Source organism: Macaca thibetana, chromosome 14 (assembly GCF_024542745.1).
Source record: "Macaca thibetana thibetana isolate TM-01 chromosome 14, ASM2454274v1, whole genome shotgun sequence".
Classification (NCBI taxonomy): Eukaryota; Metazoa; Chordata; class Mammalia; order Primates; family Cercopithecidae; genus Macaca; species Macaca thibetana.
This window is the reverse complement of record NC_065591.1, coordinates 34,116,628-34,138,664: the sequence shown is the minus strand read 5'-3', so window position 1 is coordinate 34,138,664 and position 22,037 is coordinate 34,116,628. Positions and strand designations below refer to the sequence as shown.

The following is a 22,037-nucleotide window of genomic DNA, read 5'->3' as shown; positions in this document are numbered from 1 at the left end:
GTTTTAAATTCCAGCTATGCTATTTACTGGCTTTGAGACCTTGGGTAAGTTCAACTTCCATAACAGAGAAGTTTTCCCACTGAAGATTGAGTAAGAACATGATCGGAATTTCACATTTACCAAATTTACTCTCAAGATGCAACTGTAACTCTCTGGTTGCTAAACAGAACCCCATCCATTTATGAGATTTTTTTCCCACCATAATAGGGCTGGGGGATCGTCTCCATCACTCCCAAGGTGTTCCCTTCATGTCTGTTGGAAAGGCTATGTTTCACCTAAATTTGGGGCTCCGCAGAAGTGCTTATGTCTTCAAGGGAAGTATGGCAGGCAAGTCTGCAGAATTTCACCTGGAATTTTAAACTCCAGATACTCTACCTACTCTTGGTCAATACAATGATCACACATATTTTTGAAGGGGGTCTCTTTTTTCTTATTATTATACATGCTTTTTACAGAAAGCTTAGAAAATGTAGTAAAAAACCGAAGAAAATAATTATCCATCCTTCCACCACCCATTTCACATATAAACTTCCAGTTTTGTCTCTATACATATTTATTTGGTACAATGTAAATAAACAAATAAAATATTGTTTTCTTACCCAATTTTTCTCAATTAACAACATTACGATTTTTCTTCATCATCATAAATTATTCTCCATTATTTGTTATGCCAACATTTGGTATTCATAATAAAGACATGCCACAATATATTCCTACAATCTCACTGTTGATGTATTAACCTGTTTTCAATATTCACCATTCTAAATAGTACTATGGTGGACATCCTTAAAGATATATTTTGGTGTATACTACTGATTAATTTCCTGGGGTAAGTTGCTACAAGTGAAATTTCTGAGTCATAAGGAATATGCATTTTTGTAAGGATTTTGATAAATGTTGTCAAACTGACCTGCAGAAATATTGTGCCACCCTCTTTGATGGTCCCCAAAGTTCCCTGCTTCCTTGTATTCATACCTTTGTGTAGTCCCCTCCCATATTGTCAACTCCAGGAAGCAAAGCCCATTACTGCATTTTTGTTGTTGTTATAGTTGTGGTCTTTGCTTCTGTAATGGCTAGCAGAGTATTCAGCCACATCATGGTCCTACCTTTTGGGCATTTCCTCTTCCACTATGTGATCCAAATAATTTGGCAGAAGTGGTAGATGCCACTTCCGAGATGAGGTTATAAGGGGCACTTCAGTTTCCATTTTGTTCTTTTGTTCTCTCTCACTCTTTTGGTTGTCTAGCTCATGTTGTGCAGGCCCACATGGCAAAGGAACTAATGCCTCTGGCCTACAGCAAAGTTAAGAATGCTTAGAAGCAGAACTTCCAGCCTTAGTCAAGCCTCAGATGTTTGCAACCTGAGTTAGTCTCATAAGTAACTTTGAGTTAGAACTACCCAGGTAAGTCACTCCAGGTTCCTGACCTACTAAAACTATGAGATAATACATATTTGCTGTTTTAAGTTACTATGCTTCGAAGTAATTTGTTACACGATTAAAAAATAAAGCAATAGATAACTGATACATACAATGAGTGTTAGTTTTCTTGTATCTTTATCAACATTGGATATTCCTAGTTTTACATCTTCCTAATGTTAAATGATAGAAAATACCATCTCATTGTTTTACAGTTATTTTATATCTAGTGAGTCTGAAATTTTTATTTAGTTTGGCTCTTATAATTTTTCTCCTGTCATGTATTTCCTTTTAAAGTCCTTTGCCCATTTTTGCATTGAAGTATATATTGTTTTCTATGACTATATCAGGTTTATTATATATTGAGTATTATCTCATTCTCTGATGTTCATGTTGCAAAGATTTTCCCCACTTTTCATATTCTCTTATTTATTTTTGCTTAATTATTTTAGATTTAGGAGTTTTTAAATTTTTATGTACTCAAGTAATTAGTTTTTCCCTCTATGGATTCTCCCTTTGTTTGCATACTTATGAAGATGTGCTTATGAAGATGTCTACTCACTACTACACTGGGTTAGATGTTTAATCCACTTTTTCTTCTATTTTATGGTTCCATGTTTAAATCTTTAATTTAGCTGAAACTATGAATTGTATAAAGGAGGTGATATAGTTTTAGTAACCTTTTGTAAAGGAATAGAGGAATAGTTAACTTTAAAAACAAACAACACAAAAGACTTATCCAAGTAAAAACAATACAACAAAAAGGAATAAATATATTTAAGCTTGTTCATTATTATTATCATTATTAGCTACAAATTATCAATTTGCTGTTAAAGGCCAGGATCTGTGCCAAATACTTACAATGCTAGTATTAATAGTTCCATTTTCCAGAAGAAGAATTCGAAGCTTAAAAAGGTTAAATGACTTGTCTAAGGCCACACGGCTAATAAGTGTTGGAGCCAAGATTAGTTATTAATATCCTAAAGCAGTAATTCTGCCTTTTTATAAAATAAATAACATGAGCTCCATTTATGATCCAGCTGCAAATAATTATCAAATTATACTCCATTTTATCCTTAACTAGATGGAAATAGTTTTGAATATGACTAAATTTAGAGCTAATCAAAATTTCTAAACCTCTAAAAGAATGAAATGCCTCATTAATAAATAGTTTTGCTTTGGGAATTTAGAGTAGCTATTGTAAAAACATCAGTGATTGTGTTTGGGAATTAAGTTTTAGAAACAAAACCTTCTTGAAAATAATTTGTGTTTGAAGCATAAAAGTATGCATCATTTGATAATCAGCAATAGTATTGTTGGGAACAATTTAAAAATTGTAAAATGAGAGAAAAAGAAAGGTAAAAAGAGTAGCTGAGCAGCAGAGGATATGTAGGCACCTAACTTTGGGGAAAGAAAATGAGAAAGTACACTTAAAACTTGATTCTGCTCTTCTATGTGTGTTGATGGAAAGAGCAAGATTTGGATAGGATGGAATTATGTTCTTGGGTAATATGAGTCAACTGTGTTCATGTATGTTTCATAATTATGTGCAGGCACAAGCCAAACAGCTGGAGAGAGATTTTGGTATTGTCTAAAAATTCTACTTTCAATTTTTACCAAGAAGTATAAGACTCCTTCTTCATCCACCTAGAGCCTCACTCTGGCTCAGGAATATGGTAAAGATTATAAATGGTATGAGGGATGAGTAAGAGGAAAGTTGGAGTGAAATCTTGAGCAAAGTTAGTAAAGATAATCCTTAAAAAGCTTTGACATTTCATTGATGTGTCAAATTCCCTTCTATGAACAGAACTAGAGGTAAATAGTTTGGGTTGGGTTAATAAATGGGTTGAAATTTTAGCTGGTGTACCAACAAATAACTATTCAGGGAAGGAAATGTTATTATAATACACTTTTACATTTAAATTGTATAAAACTCTGAATTTCTAAAATGATGCAAGTTGTGATGTAATTCTAGAACAGTAGAGGAATAAAATTACCATGCTTATCAGTCAGGGTCCAGTAAGGAGATACAAACTACATAGTACTCAAAGAGGGAAAGTTGAACATAAACCATTAGTAACAGGGGATTGGAGTGGCTAGTAATAGTTAAAGAGAACACTAGAGAATATAAGAATGGCAGGTATAGGGGAAATGGAAGGTACAGAAAGATGCCTGACTCATGACTGAGATCCAGTTCACATCAGAGAGGGCACAGCCATGTCTCACTGGATGTCAAAGAAGTCACTGAGAGGTGGCACCAGTAGGATTCATTGTAAACTGACTTTGGAGTTATGAGAAGCTGTCCATAGGGTAGTGCTTAGCTGGTGACACTCCACACAAAAGTCATTTGCTGTGGTCTGAATGTGTCCCCCAAAATTCATATGTTGAAACTTAATTGCCAATATGATAGTATTAAGAGGTAGGTCCTTTATGAAGTGATTGAGTCATATGGCAGAGCTCTCATGGATAGAATTAGGGCCTTTGTAGAAGGGCTCAAGGGAGTTTGTTCAATCCTTTCTGTCCCTTCTACCATGGAAGAAAACGGCACTTGTCCCCTCCAGAAGATGTAGCAACAAGGCAGACAGCAGCCCTCACCAGACACCAAATTTATTGGCGTTTTGGTCTTGGACTCCCCAGTCTCCAGAAGTGTGAGAAATAAATTTATATTGTTTATAAATTACCCAGTCTGTGGCATTTTGTTACAGTAGCACAAATGAGACAAACTGATACCCAGAAGTAGGGTGTTGTTATAACAAATACTTACAAATGTGGAAGCAGCTTTGGAACTAGGTAATGAACAGAGGCTGTGAGACTTTGAAAGAGCAGGACTGACAAAGCCTATATTACCATAAATGGATCATAAAGGGTGATTCAGGTGACAACTCTGAAGTGAAGAGCTGTAGACAGAGCCTAAATCTTTATTATTATTATTATTATTGTTGTTGTTGTTGTTATTTGTATACATTTAAGGAGCACAAGTGCAATTTTGTTACATGGCTATATTGCATAGTGGTGAAGTCTGGGCTTTTAGTGCATCCATCACTTGAATGATATACATTGCATCCATTAAGTAATTTCTCATTATCCATCCTCCAATCCTTCTGAGTCTCCAATATCTATCATTCTACACTCTATGTCCATGTGTACACATTATTTAGCTTCCACCTATAAGTGAGAACATATGGCTTTTGTCTTTCTTTTTCTGAGTTGTATCACTTAATGGTCTCTGTCAGTTGTATCCATGTTGCAGCAAAATATATTATTTCATTCTTTTTAACAGCTGAATGGTATTCCACTGTGTATATATACCACATTTTCTTTATCTATTTGTTCACCGATAGAACCTTGGGTTGATTCCATATCTTTGCTATTGTGAATAGTAGTGTGATAAACATATGAGTGCATGTGTCTTTTTGATACAATGATTTCTCTTCCTTTGGGTAGATATCCAGTAGTGGGATTGTTGGATGAAATAATAGTTCTATCTTAAGTTCTTTGAGAAATCTCCATACTGCTTCCCATAGAGGTTGCACTATAATAATTTGCATTTCCACCAAGAGTGATCCCTTTTCTTTGCATCCCAGTTAATATCTGTTATTTTTGTCTTTTTCATAACAACCATTCTAACTAGTGTAACATGTATCCTGTTTTGATTTTAATTTTGCATTTTTCTGATGATTAGTGATGTTAAGCATTTTTTACACCCTTGTTGGCCGTTTGTATGTCTTCTTTTGAAAAATGTCTATCATGTCCTTTGCCCACTTTTTAATGGAGTTATCTGTTTTAGCTTATATTGTTGCTGAGTTCCTTGTAAATTCTAGACATTAGTCCCCTGTCGGGGACTCTCGGATTACAGGTGTGAACCACCATGCCTAGCCCATTCATTTTTTTTTTTTTTTTGAGACAGAGTTTCACTTTTGTTGCCCAGGCTGGAGTGCAATGGCACGATCTTGACTCACCACAATCTCCACCTCCCGGGTTCAAGTGATTCTCCTGCCTCAGCCTCCCCAGTAGCTGGGATTACAGGCATGTGCCACCACGTCTGGCTAATTTTGTATTTTTAGTAGAGACAGGTTTTCTCCATGTTGGCCAGGCTGGTCTCAAACTCCCAACCTCAGGTGATCCACCTGCCTCAGCCTCCCAAAGTGCTGGGAGTACAGGCATAAGCCACTGCACCCGGCCTCATTCATTCTTTTTTATTCTTTTTTTTCTTTTTTTCTTTTTTTTTGTTTGACTGGATTAATTCCAAAGACCTGTGTTTAAGTTCTGAGATTCTTTCTTCTGCTTGATCTAGTCTATTGTTGAAGCTTTCAAATGTATTTTGTAATTCTTTCAATGAAAATTTTATTTTCAGATGTTCTGTTTGTTTATTTAATTTAATTTTTATATTTTGAGGCAAGATCTCACTTTGTTACCCAGTCTGGAGTGCAATGGCCTGAACACAGCTCACTGCAGCCTTGACCTCCTGGGCTCAAGCAATTCTCCCACCTCAGCCTCCTGAGTAGCTGGGATCACAGGCATGCACCACCAGGACTGGCCAATTTTTAAATTTTTTAGAGATGGGATCTTTCCATGTTGCCCATGCTGGCCTGAAACTCCTGGGCTCAAGCAATCCTGCCTTGGCCTCCGAAAGGGCTAGAATTACTGGTATGAGTCACCATGCCCAACTGCTGTTTGTTTGGAGATATGTATGTCCTTGATACATTTCTCATCAATCCTGGATTTGTATTCAGATTTCTCTATTGCTTTTCAGATCCTCTTATTGGTGTCCATGTCTAGGAAAGCGGGTGATAGACTTTCCAGCGTCATTCTTTCTCACACAGTGTCCCAGTGTGAAATCCAGGGCTTGGGAGGCTCAAGGTGCTCTTCTGTGGCCTGGACTGCATGAATTACATGGCTCCCCAGGGAGAGGGTAGATCATAGAGACACTCACTCTCCCTCTCCCATATTGGGGATTCACTCGCCATTTTCAGCTAGACCTCACCAAGCAGGCTGCCTAACCACCTTCTCTTTCCCAGCATCTAAGTTTTCTTTTGCTTGTCTGTTGAGCTGTTTTCCTTCTTGGATAAAACTTCACAGTGTGAATCTCTACACACTGTTTTGCTTCTTCCAACTGGGTGAGGAATGCTGGAGAAGCCTCTCATCTGCCACCTTGGGAAACTCTAAAGCTTCTTAGAGATTAATCAAGTGGTTGGGAATAAGAATGTTAGTAGAAATATAGATAGTAAAGGCCATTCTGATGAAATCTTAGAAATGAGAAATAGACCTTGATCTGTTTCTGTAAATAAAGTTTTATTGAAATGCAGACATATCCATTCATTAACATATTTTCTGTGATTGTTTTGCACTAAAAAGGCAAGGTGGAGAAGTTGAGATAGAGACTATATGGCCCATAAATCCCAAAATATTCAGTGTCTGGCTCTTCAGAAAAACATTTGCCAACCCTGCCATATAGTATTCCAATGAATACACAGTGTATAATACAATTTATTTATCCCTTCTACTGCTGGCATCCATTTGAGTAATCACAACTCTGAAGCTACTAGAATTACTATTGCTATTAACATTTTATTAAATATTGTTTCCTTAATATATGTAAGCATATGATCATTTGTTGGCATATGACTAGTAGGGGAATTGCTGGGCTGTCTAGACATGTTCAATGGTAGTACCAAATTCTTCATTTCAATGTAGAAGAAAACTGATGCCCTAAAATGCTGGGTCATATTATAGCAATGAATTAGGAAAAATTATTTTTGACTTTAGAAAATGTGTGTTTTAAAATTAAAAAAAAAAGTTAAAGGAAATTATGGAGTTAAGTTAAATTCTAAATTTCTAGGTACAGAGTGAAGTCATATATGCAGAAAAAGCATTTCTTGCTCTGAACAATACACAGTACATTTTATAAGAATCTGGGAATAGAAAAACTTGGGCATAAAAGTTGTGGCTTACAAAGTCCTTACCTTTGAATAAATGCAACCATCAGTTCCAAACACCCACTTCTGAGATTCATCTCCACTACGTCTGTAATGAAAATGTAATTTAGAGATTGACATCTTTTCTCCACAGAAACACTTGTAGGTTTTAAATAAAATGATCATTTTCCAGATAGCCTGGCAGGAGGACTGCCCACATGCTACCAAAGATTCTGCCACCATCACTTTTATATCAGCAGCTAAAGCCTTCCCTAGGACAACCAATTTCTCTCTTACAATGCTCTGGTACCCTAAGTTGGGTATGTGTGTGCGTGTGTGTGTTACCAGTAGCAACAGTGATCGAAAAGTTTTAGAGAACAAATACAATCAATCATAATATTATGGAAAGTTCTGCCTACAAAAAAAAGATCCTCTATGAGACAAAGAAAGCAACTTAATTAAGTATAAAGATTAAGAGGATAGTAAGAAAAAAGATACCATGGAAAATTAGGAACCTCAGGTGCCTAATTCTGAAACAGCTAGAGAATTTTGTCAGGGAATATTGTATTTTCTTAGCTAAGTCTGAGTAAGAAAAAAATAAAATGTGATGAAGCTAATTATGCCTAAATTAACTAATCATGTATTCATTAATATTTAGAAATCTTACAAAGATAGAACAAAAATGAATTAAATTAAGTGTAACAGATGTTAAACAAGACTTTTCCTACTGCCTTTGAGTTTTGACAGAAACATCAAAGGTTGAGTATAAGAGGTGTCAGGTAATGCTCTATTCTATTCTAAAGTAAGGTGCTATATGATCTGGGCAGAGTATGTAAAGGCAGCCATCCAAAAGTAGTTCAGTACACATTAGTCTTTAGCCTACATCCAGTCTGTATAAAAGAATATGAAGAATTCATAGGCATGTTGAAAGGGGTATAACAGTGTAGGTCTCTAGAATCCTAGCCTCAGAGTTTCGATTCTGAAGGTCTGGACGCACCCACCCCCATCAAACCTACATTAACAGGTGTTTCAAGTTATTCCAATTATAAAATTCTGGGGATTTGGATGTGTGTGGTTTATAAGCCAAACTTTGGAGAACATGTACTAGAATATGAGGGCAGTGAGGAAATGAAAAATCAAATGTTTAAACTTAGAAATAGTAAGAAATATGTTGTCTCTGTGCTGGGTTCTGGACACAGAGCTTCTAACTCCCTTGACATTCCTTGAGTGATAGCAGCATCTTTTGTTCTAATGAGGGGATTCTTGGAAGGCTCCTGGATGAGGGCTGGTCACAGAAAGACCAAGTCATGAATCAAATGCTAGAACTTTTAGTGTCCCTGTGTCTTCTTTTGGGAGGAAAGAGGAGCAGCTGGAGAATGAGTTAATAGTCAATCATGCCTCCATAAAAATCAACAAAATATAGGATTTGGAGAGCTTCTAGGTTTGTGAACATATCCATGTGCCAGGAGGGTGGTGCATCCCAACTCCACAGGAACAGAAGCTCCTGTCCTCAGGACACTTCCAGACCTTGCCCTATGTATCTCTTCATCTGACTGTTCATCTGTATCCTTTATTATATCCTTCATAATAAACTGGTAAATGTAAGTAAATGTTTCTCTGAGTTCTGTGAGCCATTCTAGCAGATTATCAAACCCAACAAGGGGGTCATGAGAATCCCAACATATAGCTGGTTGGTCAGGAGTACAGGTGACAACCTGGGACTTGTGATTGGTCTTTTAAATGGAGGCAGTCTTGTGGGACTGAGCCCTCAACTTGTGGGATCTAATGCTAACTCCTGGTAGATAGTGGCAGAACTGAATTGAATTGTAGGACACACAGCAGGTGTCCACCGAGAACTGAAGAATTGCTTGATGTGAAAAAAAAAAAATAACCCATCTAATATCAAAAGTGAAGTGTACAAAGTAGAGAAAACAGTTTGTTTTTTCTGTACAAAAATATTATAAAGGAGAAATGATTTGATGATTGAATAAATGAGGTGGAGGTTAGAAAGAGTAGTCAAGGGTAAGTCTCAGATGTCAAATTTGGGAAGAGAAGAGGAGCATAACACTAGTAAAGGAAAATGAAGTGAGAATGGAGCAGAGCGGGCAGAGATGTGAAAAATAAGAAGAGTTCTAATAATTATGTAAAAGTGTTTAATATTAAATAAAATATCTTTCAAGGTATAACTGACCCCGAAGCTAAGGATCCCATTCTAAGGCTTTGACGATGTAATTGTTGCTCAAAACAATTTCAGCATCAGGTGGGGTGATGAAGGTATTGGGGGAAGTTGTCTTTCTAAGAATCTATTTTATAATTAATAAAGGAAAAGAGAAGCTTTTTAAATTTTGACTTGCCATCCAGAACTAAAATGATAGTTTATGATAATAGTGATTATCCAAGAAAAAACACAGACTGTGAGAATTTGAGTGGAAGTGAGGGGCTATCCCAGTCGAGTCCTCATCTTATACATGAATAAAATGAGATGCAGAGAGATGAAGTGAGCTGGTCAAAATCACAGCGCTAGTTATTATACAAATAGGAACCAGAACCCAGAATGTCTGACTTAAGCTCAACATTTCAATTAGATCAGAAAATTATAACGCAAGTTATTTTGTGTAAGTGGAAGACTGAAAATGGAGTCAACATTTTAGTCTCACTAATTATAATTTGACACAATCTCAGTAACTTAATACATGTTGATACAATCATAATGTTTTTATACAACTGTGTTAAAATAATCATCAGTTTTACACTACAACAAATTCTCCTGAGGTACTGAGAAAGCTCCTATTTCAAACCCTGAATGAAGAAATAACAAAAACAATATTGCTAGTCTTTAAAGCTGTCAATCCCAAGCTTAGAAGTATACTCTTTTCAAAATAATAAAAAAAAGAGTGATTGCTGTAATGCTTTGATGGAAATGTGTTGGGTTGCGATAAAATTTAGATCATTTTAATGTGTAAGGGCTATAACTCAATGCAGCTTCATTGCTTACAAGCAATCTCCCCTGTTTCATAAATTATTGTGAGCATATTTCTTCAAGATAAATAAAATGCAAATGATAATTTTTCAAAGTATACGACATCTACAATTGGTAATTAATAGACTGATGCTAACCATACAAACCTGTAAAATTCAGAATTTTGTCTTTTAATTGAAATACGGTGTTGCCTTGATGATGAATTATCTTGATTTCAGTTTTGACTTTCTGAACTTACGGCATCTTCTCTCAAAACTAATACAACAGAAAAGATGTCCGCCAAGCTGGCAACTGTGTGAGGGCAGAGACCATGTATATCCCCACAGCTGATCACAAGGCCTGGCATGTAATCAGATATTAAAGATATCTTTGAATAAATAAAAATGTGAATAAAGTGTCAGAATGTTACTACCCTAAAAATTAATCATAAAGCCATCTGAAAATGTTTTAAATTTAATATATGGCTGTTTAGGAAACTTAAAAGATCTTTTTGGTAGACAGCTAAAGAAAAGAAATTACACCTTTGTTAAGAAAAAAAGAAATAATTCTGAAAGAAATACAAATTTACCAGCATTTGTCAAATTTTATCAAGCTTCAATTCTGTTCTGGCATATCTTTTCCTAGAAAATTCTACTAAAACCATGTAGTCTTATATAATCTATAACCTTTGGGAGCTTACTAGTATCACTCTTGTTGGTAGTCTGCTTAAATCTATAAATGTTGTCCCTAAATTTTACCAAAGTTGTAAAAAAGCAAATCTCTCATGTAGTGCCACGTTAGGCTGGATGAAAAGGTATCATTCTAATTTATAATAACTTCTTAAATAAAATTTCTACACACAAAAGTGTATCTGCCTATTTTTTAAGACATTTTATATGTAGAAAAATCAAATTTAGATCCAACATACGATGATGCTCAGATGAGACTGATTTAGAGGATGATATTATAGACTTTCCTCTTGATCAAAAAGCAGCAAGCTAAAAGGATTTTTTAAAACAAAATTTAAAAATAACAACAACATCAATAATGAAAGGAAGGGAAAATAAAGGAGCTACATTCCATGCAATAATCAGTCATAATATCATGACATACACTGAACTAAGGTTGAGAGACTTGAGTTCTAGTCCTGCATCTAATGTTAACTAGATATATGACCTTTAGTGGATCACTTCGTCTCTGGTGGCCTTGGAATTTTTTTAAATAATGATGATATTCTTATCACAACTGCCACTATCACGACCTCTACTACCACTAGTAAAGAGAATTTTGAAGTAGGCACTCTTCAGAATCCTTCCTTCTCTGAAATCATATGACCTTCAAGTGTTCTCATTTTTTAAGTGAGGGAACTGAGAATGATCTGTCCTGGGAAGCTTGCTAAGTAGTGTAACCCTATTAAGCATGCATGTGTGTAAATGTCTATATAGGTATATCTATATAGGTGATATAGAGCTAGATATGATATAGATATAGATATCTATGTCTATACATTTACACACATATATGTGTGTAATACATTTACACACATACACACATATATATATGTCTGTATGTGTTTATACACTCACACATTCATCATTTCCTGGTAACTATATGGAGGGCTGTTACCATGCTTCAGGATCACAAATTTCTTTTCTCAGACAGCCTCAGATGGCTCTGATGTCTACCAACGCTACCTGGGCCAAAAGTAGAATGCATGTAGAGGATGGGGAAAGGGATTTCCAGTCCATAATTCATAACATAGTAAGAACAAAGACAAGTTTCATTCAGTAGTCCACATACTGTGACATTACACATGGACAACTTTCTATTTGATGTTGATGTTTCTAATGGTGTTACCTATATGTGTTAATACAACTTCTGTCTGCTGCTATTCCTTAGCATTATACAGCTACACTTGTTGATTGTATGTAAAGGTGTCCTTAAAGCAGTGTGTGTTTTTAATCTAGTCTGGTAATGTTTGCCAGTTGTCACTCCATTTTTAGGAAGACCTAAATGGCAATAAAAAATGGATGCAAAAAACCATAACTGAAAGATTAACCTTGAAATATGAAAGATGGTAAAGATTACTTGAAATTTGACATGGCTCCATGAAAGTCTGAAACTTCTTTTATGGATCATCTTTAAGACAGAACATTCAGTTTCGTATTTATTCTGATTTAAGAAGCGTACAGACTAAAAATAGAAAAGAGGTCTCCTTCGGCAGGTCCATTTGTCCATTGATTTTACATGTAGGGGTTGCAAATTCAAAAGCCTTTATGGGACAGACAGGTCTTAGAAATGCATGAAGCAGCAAGAGCCAGTGTGAGGGCTGCCAAAGGGAATGGTGGAGAATATGGCAAACCGGAGGATATATGTTCCATCTAAAGGGGACATCACCACTCCGTTCCTTCTTGATGGGTGTCATGACAGAATTCAGGTCCAGTGCCACTCATTTCAGATTTTTTCAAGAAAAGCCAGAAGTATGTCACTTTTGTGTGAAATCTTCCTATTTCTATAGGCTCATGACTTATTCAAAAATTGTAATAATACGCAAGCCAAACAAAATCTATGGGTTACCAGTTTCTAACCTTTATAATCTAATCTTCCTCTGTGCGTGCATGTGTGTGCGAGTGTTTGATGTTACATTAATTTTTTAGTTGAACACTAAAGTCCAGATATCCTGCATATCTGCAATCCTTAAAAATGAAGCAATATCAATATTGAATGGTGCTCTGAAAAATAACTTCGATTCAACTAGTTTATCTCTAAGGTGTCCAAAATCTCTTTTGGAAAGAAGCTTTTTTAAATGATTTTTGAGATGGTTTAGGTCAGCTGGTAAAGACATTGTTGGTTTACCTTTCATCCATTAACACTCAGATGCACAGGCAGAAAAAAAAATATTAAAAGGGAAAATACGCACAAGCACTTGCTATATTGAATAAGAATAAGATTATTAACACCAAATGAGACATAATTGAACTAATGAGGCATGATATGTTTATAATATTCTTTGTGAGTTGTCAGATTGCTACTTTAAGTACTAGTTCTATTATTTCTAGCATATAAAGGCTATGTCTTGATTCATAGCTTTTGTTAAAATCATATACTACTACTTAGAAAAAGAAAATTTTTATCTCTAGAAATTGCTGTCACATGAAGATATTTATTGTTATTTATAATAAAATACGGTTATCTTTAAAAAAAAAAGTCACACAGTCATTTTAGATGTCCTAGAAAAGACAAACGTGTTTGAAATTACCCAGAGGTGAGGTAAACTCTAAAAATTTTGGCCCTTCTTGCCTTCTAAAATGAAGTATAACTTCATAGTCAGTGAAAACTTCCAGTGTTCTAAATTTCCTATTTTGGCTCCACCTTGGATTTTGCTTTTCGCTCCACCTTGGATTTTGCTTTTCAAATAAAGGCAAGTTAAAAGGTGAGCAGGAGGGAGGATCCCTACACAATTAGGATGATATGCCTTTGTATTAACGCAACTTGCCTTCAACTTAAGTACTTCCTTCCCTCCCTTTCTTCTTTTCTAGATTAAACAAAACCTTTTCTTATTTTTGTTTGCTTGTTTCATGAACATCTCTTTTCTTGCCCAAGCTTTCTCCTCTATAGGCAATAGATCAGCCCACTCAATTCCATGACAATCTTGACCAGAGTAGAAGTAGACCTCAACATTTCATCAGCTGATCTGGTCTTAGCCCACTGAGGTAATGGGCTTAGCCTCAACGGACTAAAACCAGATCAGCTGATGAGATGTTGCAGTACTTTCAGTATCCAGTGTGCCTAGGGAGAGTCCTGGGTATGAAGAGTATGCCCATCAAGTTATCCATAACTTTCCAATCACCTGCCATTTTGACCTAGGCCACTGATCAACTGTCCCATTGAGAAAGGCCTTCTCTCACTGTCTCCTTCTAAAGTAACCACTTAGTCATTCCTTATTATTTTTATTTTTTCTTGTTTTTAAGTTTTTTTAAAAAAAACAGCTTTATTGAAAAATAATTGACACACAATATTGCACAATTAGTAGGCACATATTCAAAGTGTAAAATTTGGTAATTTTGAAATATGTACACATCTTTTTCAAGCAACACAACAATCAGAATAATGAACATATCCACATCTGTCATGCAAAATGAATCACTCCTAAAGTTTCCCTATGCCCTTTTGTAATCTCTCTCTCCTGTCCCTTCCTCATCTTCCTATCTTCAGGCAACCACTGATCTGCTTTCCCTTACTCTACAGTAGTTAGCATTTTCTAAATTATACATAAATTGAATCAAACAATATGTACTTTTTTGTTTTATTTTCTACTTTCCTTCAGTATAATTACTTTGAGATTCAACTATATTGTTGAATATATCAAGAGTTTATTCCTTTTTATTACTGGGTATTCTATTGTATAGATTATCTGTTCACCTATGGATGGGATGGACATTTGAGTTATTTCTAGTTTTTTTTCTGTAGGCTTTTAGAAATAAAGCTGCTAAGAACATTGATTGATTGATTGATTGATTGATTGATTGATTGACACAGGGTCTCACTCTGTCACTCAGGGAGAAGTACAGTGGTGCAATCATGGCTCACTGCCACATCGACCTTCTGGGCTCAAACAATCCACCTACCACAGCCTCCTGAGTAGCTGAGACTACAGGGGCAGACCACCATGCTCAGATAATTTTTAATTTTTTAATTAAAAATTTTTAAATTTGTAGAGACAGCGTCTCACTATGTTGCCCAGGCTGGTCTCAAACTCCTGGTCTCAAGTAATCCCTCCCCCCTCAGCCTCCCAAAGTTCTGAGATTACATGTGTGAGCCACTATGAACATTTATACATGAACAAAGTATACATTCTTTGTATGGATGCATGCTTTCATTTTCTTTGCATAAATTTCTAGGAGTAGAACGGCTGGGTCATAAGGTAGATGAATGTTTAATATTTTAGGAAAGTATCAACTGTTTTCCAAAGTAACTAAACCATTTTATATTTCCACCAATTACTTATGAGAGTTCTAGTTGTCCCACATGCTCACCAATATTGGTATGGTCAATCTTTTAAGGATTAGACATTCTAACAAATATGTAGTGATGCTTCATTGTAAGTTTATTTGGCATTCCCCTAATGAATAATAGCGTTGAGCATATTTTCATATGCCAATTGTATGTCTGCCCTGTTAAAGTAACTCTCCAAATCATGTATCCCCTCATGTTTTCTTGAATTGTGTGTGTATGTATTTTGCAAATATATATGATTTGCAAATATTTGCACCTTGTGTGTGGCTTGTCTTTTCATTCTCTCTTCATTCACTGTCTTTCAGAGAATAGAAATTTTTAATATTGTTGAAGTACAACTTGTCAATTTTTATTTTTGTGGATCATGCTTTTGGTGTCACATCTGAGAATATTTTGCCTAATGGAAGGTCACAAATAGTTTCTCCTATGCTTTAATCTAAAATACCTACAGTTTTAGGTTTTACACTTAGGTATATGATCATTTTGAGCTAATTATTGTCAAGTTATTCTTGCACTCCTGGGATAAACCCTACTTATTCATGATGCATCTTTGTATAAATTGTTGTATTCCATGTGCTAAAATTGTGTTAATAATTTTTTGCACTTACAGTCATGAGAGATACTGGTCTATGATTTTCTTTTCCTATAATATCTTTATCAAGTTTTGTGATCAGGATACTGCTGACCCCCTAGAATCAGATGGAAAGTATTCCTTCTTATTTCTTTTGTGGATAAGATTGTGTAGAGTTGGTATTAATTTTCCTAAAATGTTTGCAGAATTTCCCAGTGAAGCTAGTGAAGCAATATGGGTCTGGAGTTTTCTTTGTAGGAAGGTTTTCCATTTCTTTAAGAGATGTAGGACTATTCAGGTTTCCCATTTTTTCTTGAGTAGGCATTGGTGGTTTGTGTCTTTTAAAGGAAATGGTCTTTATCACCTAAACGACAAATTTACTGGCACACAGTTGTTCAAAATATTCCCTTATCATCCCTTTAATAACTGCATGATATCTCTCATTGCTGATACAGGTAATCTGTGTCCTCTCTCTTTATCTGAACAATGTGGCTAGAGATTTATTAGCTTTTTTTATCTTTAAAAAAAATCCAGCTTTTAATTTCATTGGTTTTCTCTAATTTTTCTTCTATTTTATTGATTCCCACTCTTAACTTTCATTATCCCATTTCTTCTGCTTACTTTGTGTTTGACTGGCTCTTACAGTTTCTTAGAGTGGAAGCCGAAATCATTGATGTGATATCTTTCTTCTTTTCTTATACAGGCATTTATGTAACTTTCCCTCTGAAAACCTCAGCAGTGTTTCACAAATTTTAATATGTTGTATTTTCATTTTCATTCAGTTCAAAATACTTGCTAATTTCCATTTTAATGTCTTCTTTGATTCATGGGTTTGTTATAAATGTGTTCAAATATTTGGGGGCTTTGCAGAAAACTTTCTGCTATGCTTTAGTTTAATTCCATTATCATCAGAGAACACACTCTATATTACTTGAATTTTCTTATACTTATTTAAATTTGTTTCATAGCCATTATATAGACTATTTTGGTACATGCTATATACTTTAAAAAATGCCTCTTCTGCTGTTATTGAATGCATTTTTCTATAAATATCAATTAGGTAAAGTTGGTCAGTAATGTTATTCTAGTCATCTATATCCTTACAGGTTTTTTTACTTGTTCTGTTAATTATGAAACAGGATATTATTGTTGCTCACTAGAGTTTTAGATGTTTCTCTTTCTCCTGGCAATTCTATCAGCTTTCACTTCAGGTATTTTGAAGCTGTGTCATTTTTTAAAAATTAGAATCATTATGTTCTCTTGATAAATTAACCCCTTAATCATCAGACGGCCCTATTTATCCCTAATAATTTCCTTTCACTGAAGTCTACTTTATCTGATATTAATACATCCATTCTTACTTTCTTTGGATTAATTTTATCATTGTATATATTTTTCATGAATTTACTTTTAACATATTTGTGTCTTTATATTTAAAGTTAATTTCTTATAGGAAGCATATAGATGGATGTTGTATTTTATCTAATCTAACAATGTCTGATTTTTAAATAGGGAGTTTAGATTATTTATATTTCATGCAATTATTTATATACATGGCTTTAAGCCTACCATCTCGTTATTCATTTTCTATTTCTGTTCTTTCTTCCTCTTTTCCTCTTTGTCTTGATTTGGATTAATTATTTTTAATATTTCATTTTATTTACTTTTTTGACTTGTTAGCCATAACTCTCTATTATTTTAATGATTGTTTGGGTGATTATATACTTTTAAGTTAACATAATCTACTTTCAGTTGATATCACATCATTTCACAAATAGTATAAAAAATCTTTCTTCATTTCTCTCCTAGTGGCACCTGTGTTATTTCCATCACACATTTTATTTCTACACATTATCTCCACAATATATTATTATTATTACTATTGCTTTAAACAACCAATTCTCTTTTAAAGTGACAAAAATAATTAGCACTGTGGGGTTGTGGGTTTTTTTTGTTTTTGACACACAGTCTTGCTCTGATACTCAGGTTGGAGTGTAGTGGTGTAATCATGGCTCACTATAGCCTCAACCTCCTGCCTCAGCCTCCCAAGTAACTGGAACTACAGCTGTGGACCTTCACTGAACCTGACTAGTTTTTGTATTTTTTGTAGGGATGGAATTCCAGCATGTCACCCATGCTGGTCTCAAATTCCCGGGCTCAAGGGATCTGCCCGCCTCAGTATCCCAAAGTGCTGGAATTACAGGCATGAGCCACCATGTCAGGCCTAGTAGCACTGTTATATTACTTATATAGTCACCACTGCCAATGCTCTATATTTCCATCTGGTATCATTTTTCTTCAGCCTGAAGGATGTTCTCTAACATTGCTTATCATGAAGATCTGCTGGTGATGAGTTCTTCAGTTTGTGCATATCTTAAGGTCTTTATATTGCCTTAAATTTTGAAAAACATTTTCATTGGGAAAAGTTTTCTATATTAACAGGTTCCTCCCCACCTCCTCTTTTAGTATTCTAAAGATGTTCTTCCACTGTCTTCTTACTTGCATTGTTGCCAACAAGAAATCTGCTGTCAGCCTTATTTTAGATCCTCTTGTACATAATATGCCTTTTCTCTGTGCTTTTAAGATTTTCTCTTTATCACTAATTTTAAACAATTCTATTATAATGTGCCTTGGTTTTGTCTCTTCATGCTTCTTATGCTTGGAATTTGTTGAGTTCCTTGAATCAGTGGGTTATAGCTCTCAATTTTGCACATAGAAATTGTTCAGACACCATTTCCTCCAATATTTTTCTGTTCCTTAATTTAACCTGTCAGAGACTATAAATACTCAGAAATGAGGCCATATGAAATTTTCTCACATCTCACTGATGCTCTGTTCTTTTTTTTTTTTTTTTTTTTTTTTTTTTTAAGTATTTGTTTTCTCTCTGGTTTTCCTTGTGAATACTTTTGTTATCTTCTCAAGTTCACTGCTATTTTCTTCCACATTGTCTAATCTGGCATTAGCAATGTTTAGTATATTTTTTGTCTTATATATTGCAGTTTTCATCTCTTGAAATTTGAGTTTTTTCATATCTTCCATGTATTTAGTTAACATGTTCAATCTTTCCTCCAGCTTCTTGAATATAGAGAATACAGTTAAAATAACTCTTTTAATGTCCCATCTAGTAATTCTATCATCTGTGTCATTTTTGGGTCAGTTACAATTGATTGATTTTTCTCTTTAGTATAACTGTGGACTAAATGAGCTGAAGCATCTCTGGCTCCATGTTCCATGGTTTCGCATTGGCATTGGCATTGGCATTGCAAGTTCATGCTCAAAGTGTCTTTACAGAACCCATTCTGCTTCAGAAATCTTATTACCCAGTCTGTGTACAGCTCCATACCCACAAACTGAGACTTGCTTTAGGGTTGTCTGCCACTACTTAGGAACTATGTGTTTAGGACTCTATTAGCACTGGAGAGTTTGCATAATGCCAAGCTACCATCTTTCCCATCTGCCTGAGTTTTTCAAGTGATGTACCCTGCTCATCCACTAAGGTATCTGCTACCACAGTTGGCACTCATTGGCAATTGTTTGACTGGACTTTAACTGACAGGCTGTGTAGTGTTGTGGCTAAGTGTCTACTTTCAGGTTATAGGGCCTGACTGCTTAGGTTTGCATTCCTGCCAAACCACTTAGTAGGTACGGCTTTGAGCAGGTGATTAACTTCTCTGTACCTCAGTTTCCTCACCTGTAAAGATAATAATACTTATCCTATCAGATTGTTGTACAGATAAAATTTGACAATGCAATTAAAGGATATGAGAATAGCATCTGGCTTAGACACTTTGTTGTTAGAGTAAGCAGCGCAGCCTGCATCTACACCTGGGAATTTGAGTCTGTAGATCACATTCTTAATCATTATATGATATCCTTATATCTGCTTTGCAGGTTAGAGAAAATTTCCCTTCTGTATTTATGGCTGGATCAACTTCTCTGATGATTTCAGCTTGAGCACTTCCTAAGTGCCTATCTAGCCAGAAGTCATTGGTAATGGTTTTTTAAGTCCTGAAGTATGATAGAAATCATTTTTTTCAACACTAGGTGAAAACAAAATATCAAAACTAAAGACCAAGAAAAAAGAAAGTGATTAGAAAACAATATTTTGAGACTCTTGGGGATAAATCAACTTTCTTCTTCGATCTGTTTTCCTTTATTGTATCTTCCTAAATCAGAAAAAAACAAATATGAAGGACACTTATGGTCCCTTACAAGCCAACATTTTTTGGTCTCTGTGATTATTCTTTCACAGTTCAATATTTTATATTCAGAAGATGGAAAAAAGGTTAAGAATACACACAAAAATTTAAGTTTGTTAATTAGCAATCAAAACGGATATAAAGAAATGAGTTATAATAATTATAGAGTAAAGCAGCAGTTTGTCTACAACATAGGTACATGTTGAAGGCCAACATTTCACCTTTTAAAATATTTTAAAAACACTACCAAACTAAGTGGCATACATTTTCAAGCTTACTTTAGATTCAGAAATTAATATTGTTATTATGAACACAAATATAAACATTGAATGAATATTCAATCCAAAACAGGAGGCATCACAACTGAACTGCTCAGAATTCTTGAAATTAGCATTTATTATCTTGAGCTAAATAACTCATAAGCATTACCTTTTCTGTAGGATTAATTTATATCCTTCTAGTGATGTTCCCTCAGCAGCCTTGACTCTGATAGGATGACCAATAGCCAGGCATCCCTGAGTTATCGCTCGACTCAGGATCATTCCAGTCTTCCAATGAATAGAGAGGGGGAGAAAGGTCTAAATAAGTTAAAAGAACCAGAAAATTCAACAATGTGTCACAAATAGTGAGGTCATTATGCCTGGATAACCCTGGATATTAACAGTTGCTGAAAGTGAAACACTACCCACAACTTAGCAGTCAGCGAGCCCTGCTCAGAATCAGTAATCTTCTGTCCAACAAGGGTGGCATTTTACAGTTCAGTGCAAAATAAAACAGACCTTGATATCTTCATTTGTCTTTTTTTTTCTGTGCATATTTCACAGTGCAGCAATTTGGGGTCCATCACGTGTCACTTGCTGTAGTTATAACTACAGAGCTTACTGGAAATATGTACGCACAGAAAAAAAATAGTGCAGTGAACTGAAAAGACTGAAACAAATCCTTAACCTTTGTATTAATTTAAAGTTTTACTCTGGGTCTAAATATCATGAGTTAAACATTTTAAGGTGGTTTGTGAACTGCTTTTGTTTTAAATGTTAGGATTTCCTGCCAAGGAAATTAAAGGGGAGTATTGCTTGAAGGGCCATTTAACCATTTTCTTACTTAGTGAGTCAATACAACATTTTTTATAAGTGACAACGACAGAGAAATTTGTCTACATCTACTGGAGATTTATGGCACGTAAAATTCTCTCTTAACAGGTAAAAAGGTTTATTTTTAAAAGAAGAAGAGAGAGTTCAATCTTAAAAGATTTTCAGAATTGCTTCCTTTTTAGCATATACTTTATTTCTTGTGTTTGTAGTGTGGAAAAGAAACATGATGATGACTGATGACTTAGGAAAAATATTTCTTTAAAAAATTGGTTTTAATAAGCACTGAATGAAATCCTTGTTTGACCATGCTTGTCTACACAGAAAGAACTGCTTAGGGTGAGGAAAGGCAGCCATCATTTATTAAACACTTTCTGTATACCAGACACCATGCTTGAACATCACACATACTTTCTCATTTCACCTTCGCAGCAACTGTGCAAAACAGGTATGACTAACATCATTCATAGAAGAGAAAACAGTAGTTCAATGCAGCTAAGTAACTTTCCCAATGTCACACAAGAGATTTCAATTATTTAATAACTCCAAAACTATACTCTTTTGGTAGGCATTCCAATTATTTTTGAGGAGATTTTAGACAAGTATATGTTTTTGATTATCATGAAATTCTAGAAACAGATACTATGAAATTAAAGAATATGGGATCTGAGAATGGACCTTCTATAGCAACTAGTCCAACTTGTTTTCATAGAACACTAAGGCCTAGATAACATGTGTGACTTGTCTGCTGTCATACAGCTATTCAGTGGCAGTGCTGAGACTAAAACACTTCCATTATGCTCACAGGTAAGTCAAATATTGAGGAGTGTTTTATGTTACAATGAAAGTTCTGAAGTCAAAGAGACCAA

At 35.0% G+C, this 22,037-nt stretch overlaps 2 protein-coding genes across 6 annotated transcripts in view; one reads left to right on the top strand and one right to left on the bottom strand.

Annotated features, from left to right (window-relative positions):
- DNAJC24 (DnaJ heat shock protein family (Hsp40) member C24) overlaps positions 1–22,037 on the top strand; it is a 940,502-nt gene that overhangs the window by 597,581 nt on the left and 320,884 nt on the right. The gene's annotated exons all lie outside the window — the stretch shown is intronic.
- Positions 1–22,037, bottom strand: part of LOC126936347 (doublecortin domain-containing protein 1) — a 404,995-nt gene that overhangs the window by 208,582 nt on the left and 174,376 nt on the right. For all 5 annotated transcript variants that reach the window (XM_050759023.1, XM_050759018.1, XM_050759019.1 and 2 more), the window contains 2 exons: positions 20,507–20,625; positions 7,381–7,441 (listed from right to left, as the gene is read on the bottom strand). In XM_050759023.1, coding sequence (XP_050614980.1) covers positions 7,381–7,441; positions 20,507–20,625 — 180 coding nt within the window. The remainder of the gene's footprint in view (positions 1–7,380; positions 7,442–20,506; positions 20,626–22,037) is intronic.